Genomic DNA, 5028 nt, shown 5'->3' with positions numbered 1-5028 from the left:
ACGCCCGTATTGATGAGAATCCCGGAATAAGGGGACATGATCTCTGCTTTAACAAGACGTGCCAAGGAAACCGCCTCGCATGACGCGCTGAGGTGGGATAATGAAACGACTCGGATAAAGGCTTGGCCGTGGTGTGTCACACTACGGAATACGTCAGCAGATTAGATTTGTGTAAATATTATTCTCTCTGTGGCAATATGTGGAAACTTATTTTGCAGAGCCGGGCACTATCTTTGTGTTCAAAATCTTCTATGAAGTACTTGGAGGAGGAACCCGCCTTGCAATGCCGAAGACAATCTGCACGCCGGACTCGTCGTCATTGAAGCCTGGTTCAGGGGCTACTGAGGGAGTCCTGGATTAGGGGGTGTCCGGATAGCCGGACTATACCTTCAGCCGGACTCCTGGACTATGAAGATACAAGATTGAAGACTTCGTCCCGTGTCCGGAAGGGACTTTCCTTGGCGTGGAAGGCAAGCTTGGCGATACAGATATGCAGATCTCCTACCATTGTAACCGACTTTGTGTAACCCTAACCCTCTCCGGTGTCTATATAAACCGGAGGGTTTTAGTCCGTAGGACAAGATACAGAACAACAATCATACCATAGGCTAGCTTCTAGGGTTTAGCCTCTCCGATCTCGTGGTAGATCTACTCTTGTACTACCCATATCATCAATATTAATTAAGCAGGACGTAGGGTTTTACCTCCATCGAGAGGGCCTGAACCTGGGTAAAACTTCATGTCCCTTGCCTCCTGTTACCATCCGGCCTAAACGCACAGTTCGGAACCCCCTACCCGAGATCCGCCGGTTTTGACACCGACAGAGGTCAAGAAACATAGTAATGGTATTCATCTATCTCAAGCAAAGTATGCCACTGAACTGCTAAGTAGAATTGGTATGCAGAATTGTAAATCTTCACCAACACCCTTGTCCAGTTCAGAACCTTTATCCTTGACAGAAGGAGAGTCTCTGCACCAAGAGGACATTACTGGTTACAGAAGTCTGGTTGGTGGACTTCAGTACTTGATTCTCACTCGACCTGACATTTCTTTTGCAGTCAATAAGGTGTGTCAGTATCTTCATGCACCTACCACAGCTCACTGGACAGCTGCAAAACGAATTCTCAAGTACATAAGAAACACTATACACTTGGGTCTTACATTCAGCAAGTCATCTTCCACACTTGTCAGTGCCTTCTCAGATGCAGACTGGGCTGGTTGTTTAGATGACAGAAGGTCAACATGTGGTTTTGCTATCTTTTATGGATCTAACTTGATATCATGGTGTGCAAGAAAGTAAGTCACTGTCTCCAGATCAAGTACAAAAGCAGAGTATAAAGCATTAGCAAATGCAACGGCATAAATCATTTAGGTTCAGTCTATGCTCACAGAACTTGGAGTGGTTCAGAATCAGCCTCCTTGTCTATGGTGTGATAATCTTGGTGCTACGTATTTATCTGCTAATCCAGTTTTTCATGCCAGGACAAAGCACATTGAAATAGACTTCCATTTTATAAGAGAACGTGTTGCCAATAAACAGCTTGAGATCAGATTTATACCTTCCAAAAATCAGTTTGCAGATGGGTTCACAAAGGCATTGCCATCCAAAAGTTTTGAAGAATTTAAACGTAATCTCAACTTGTCATAGTTGTGATTATGGGAGAGTGTTAAACATATGACACGGCTCGGCTCCGTAGAGTAGTTAGGAGATGTATTTTCTGATTGTTAGCATAGTTATCTTTTATCTGTTTATTCTCCTCTATCTCCATGTATCTCTCTGGTTGTTGAACAACCTCATCTTGTATGCCTCTGCGAGAGCCGGCCTCACCCTGAATCAATATATATCATGCGGGCTCCCATATTAAAGGAGTTGAGACGCTTCTACAATTCCCACAAATAGCATAGCATGTTCCTGCACGATTTGGATCGGCAAGTGAAGTGAATCACATGTGGTCATCATAATTCCCCGGAAGAGAAAAAAAGACAAGTCGCCATCGATTGGGTCCTCTTCAGAGCGTGCGTGAATCCTCCGCACAGAACACCTCCAGATGTCTGGGCACGGGCGCAGCCCCCACCATGAGCGACCCCTCCAGAACCTGCACCACCTGCCCCATGGTCGGCCTCATCGCCTCGCTCTGCTGTATGCACCAGCACGCGACGCTGCACGCCCGGCCCAGCTCGACCACGTCTGCGTCCCCCGCCAGCCTCTCGTCCAAGAGCGCGACAAACTGCCCCTCGCTGACCTTGGTGGCCGCCCAGAGCGGGAAGTGGCCCGCGCCGCGGCCGCCGGCGTCCCGGTTCCTCCGCCCGGAAACGAGCTCCAGCAGCGTCATGCCGTAGCTGTACACGTCCGCCTTGGGCGTGATGGGCAGGCCCTGGACCCACTCCGGCGCCAGGTACCCCACCGTGCCCCGCGCCGTGGTCAGCGCGTGGCTGAAGTCCCGCCCGATGAGCTTCGCCATGCCGAAGTCGGCCACCTTGGGGTGGAAGGCCGCGTCCAGGAGTATGTTCTCCGGCTTCACATCGCAGTGCACGATGCGCTCCTGGCACTGCTCGTGGAGGTAGGCGAGGCCCCTGGCGACGCCGGCCATGATCCCAAACCTGGTGCCCCAGTCCAGCAGTCCGAAGCTCGGGCCGGCCATGGCGGACGCCAGGGAGCCGTTGGGCATGTAGTCGTACACCAGCAGCCGCTCGCGCCTCGTCGCGCAGAACCCGCGAAGGCGCACGAGATTGACGTGGTGGATCGTGCCGAGGGTCCTCACCTCGGCGCGGAACTGCTTCTCCCCCTGCGCCGATCCCTCGAGCCTCTTGACGGCCACCGCGGTGTGGTCACCGTCACGGAGCGTCCCCTTGTACACGGAGCCGAAGCTCCCCATGCCCAGCTTCTGGGAGAAGTTGTCCGTGCACCGCGCCAGATGGCCGTGGCTGAACACCAAAAGAGAGCCGTCGTGCCGCACAGTTTTCAAGCGACGATGCCTCCAGCAAACGAAGACGAACAAGCAGAGTATCGTGAGAAAAGATACCGAAGACGCGACCAGGATGACGTCGCGTTCATTTGCTGACGCGCCGCCATGGTTACTGGCGGCAGCAAGATCGGCGGCGGCGACTCGGAGGAACAGAGTGGACGAGCCGGCTTCGCCGTCGGTGACCTGCTGAATGTTCCTGAGATCACCACCCCACACCAAGCAACCACCACCACTGTACGCATACGCCGTGCAAGAGCAGTTTCTCAAGCACGCCGACCCGCAATCTCCGGAGCTACCGGCAGCATCAGCATCGGAGAAATAACTGCTCGGCAGCTTCACGTTTTGTACCGGAAGGAACCCATCGGGCGACGTGCCATTGCTGCAGTACAAGCTCGTCTTCCTCGCGCAGCCGCCGCTCCAATCCCCCGGCGACGCGGCGTCGAACGCCGGCAAGCACCGGCAGTACTGCGAGCTTGCCACGTCGCACAGCCCGAAGGGCCCGCACACGGAATACACGTCGCATGGCGACGTGGGAGTCGCCCAGTGGAGCAGCCACTGCCCGGACTCGCTGGACCAGTCGAACATGGTGAGCTGCCCGTGCGGGCTCATCACCATCCTCGACAGGGTAGAGGGGTTGACCACCTCAAAGGAGAAGCTGACCTCCTCATCGTTGTTGACGGAGGTGTACTTGTACCTAGACGACATGCCCATCTCCGGCACGGAGGCGAAGCGCTGGCCGCTCGACGCGCCGACGCGGTGGTACACGGTCGTGCCGTTCCACGAGAAGGTGTACTGGCCGGACCCGGACGGGTCGACCCAGTCCATGTACAATCCCGTGGATGGGTCGACGGCGCTTCTCCATGACACGAGCGCCTGGTACGCGCCGCTGCTCTTGTTCAGCCCGACCCAGCCGCCCGGCACGAGCGTGTCGGTCGGGTGCTCGAAGCTCTGCCACATGACCTCCGACGAGTTGCCCGGCTGGCGGCCCCGCAGAACGAGGTTCCCGCTGTCGAGGAGCGCCGCCACGACGGGCCCGTTGCTCGTACGTGCGTGACTGGCCGACGACCAGACTGGCCTCTTCTGCTGGTTCTCGTTTAGGAGGAGGACGAGCTTGCCGTCCGGAGCTAGCGTCAGCTCCGAGGACGATGGGTCGGAGACAGGGCGGTCCCTGTTCATCACCCAAATGACGGTCTGCACCGGGATCTTCTTGTACCATATGCCAACGTAGTAGTTGGAGTCGCCGGCCGGAGAGAAGAAGCCCAGCTCAAACTTGCCTCCCTCCGAAACCAGCGTCCGGTTCCCGGTGATAGATTCTCCCACGGAGAGCGAGATAGAGCCTGCCGCGGCGGCAGAGGAGCTCAGACTCTGGAGCAAGAGGAGGAGACCGAGTTTGCACCAAGAGGCCATGCCCGGGCACTGTCGGCCGGAGAAAATGACCAGCATCGCCGTGACCGTTCGGACCTGAAGTCTGAACTGCACAAGTGGTACTCCAGGTAGTAAGTGCTCTTCATTGACAGGTGGTGGCGTGGTGCTGTGTTGTGCTGCACGGGCACGGTCATATGGGAGTGTGCACAAGATGACCAAAGACCAGCCACAGTAGTACATAGACCGGCTCTTCTTTGGCGGGCCTGACTATCTTTAGGTCCAGTTCTTTTGAGCTATGACGTGGAAATAAGCTCATGTGAGGATAAGCTTGAGATAAGCTCTTGTGAGAATAAGCTCCAGATAATAAGTTAGCTAGTTCTTTTTCATATCTATTTTGTTAGCTTATCTGGCGTATGGTCAGAGAAAAGTCCGTAATGCCCTTGAACTATATTGTCGTTCAGATTAAATGATATCATTTTTTTATCATTTTGATACCCATATGAACATAAATTCCACTTACAAACACTACCATATGCTAGTGCTTTCGTCTGTATTATTCATCATGTCAATTAAAAAGAATTGGAAGAATTAATATGTAGTACAAACAACAATTAGATATTGCTTTCTATGCAAATACAATGATATCAACCAGAGGGCAACAATCTTGTACTTATACTTGGCACGATCAGCACATCCA

The 5028-nt window shown here is 53.8% G+C and overlaps 1 protein-coding gene across 1 annotated transcript; it reads right to left on the bottom strand.

Annotated features, from left to right (window-relative positions):
• Window positions 1-1705: 1705 nt before the first annotated feature.
• LOC125552207 (G-type lectin S-receptor-like serine/threonine-protein kinase At2g19130) lies at window positions 1706-4818 on the bottom strand. The gene has a single exon (XM_048715693.1). It carries the CDS (start codon window positions 4569-4571, stop codon window positions 2010-2012), a length of 2562 nt encoding a protein of 853 aa, XP_048571650.1. The 5' UTR covers window positions 4572-4818; the 3' UTR covers window positions 1706-2009.
• Between the last annotated feature and the right edge of the window lie 210 nt (window positions 4819-5028).

The sequence above is a fragment of the Triticum urartu genome, chromosome 4 (assembly GCF_003073215.2).
Source record: "Triticum urartu cultivar G1812 chromosome 4, Tu2.1, whole genome shotgun sequence".
NCBI lineage: Eukaryota > Viridiplantae > Streptophyta > Magnoliopsida > Poales > Poaceae > Triticum > Triticum urartu.
Note: the sequence above shows the minus strand (reverse complement) of the source record. Positions and strands in the feature narration are given on the sequence as shown.

Bases quoted from the DNA above. Each gene is read 5' to 3' on its own strand.
- LOC125552207 (XM_048715693.1), bottom strand. From the start codon at position 4,571: ATGTACTACTGTGGCTGGTCTTTGGTCATCTTGTGCACACTCCCATAT.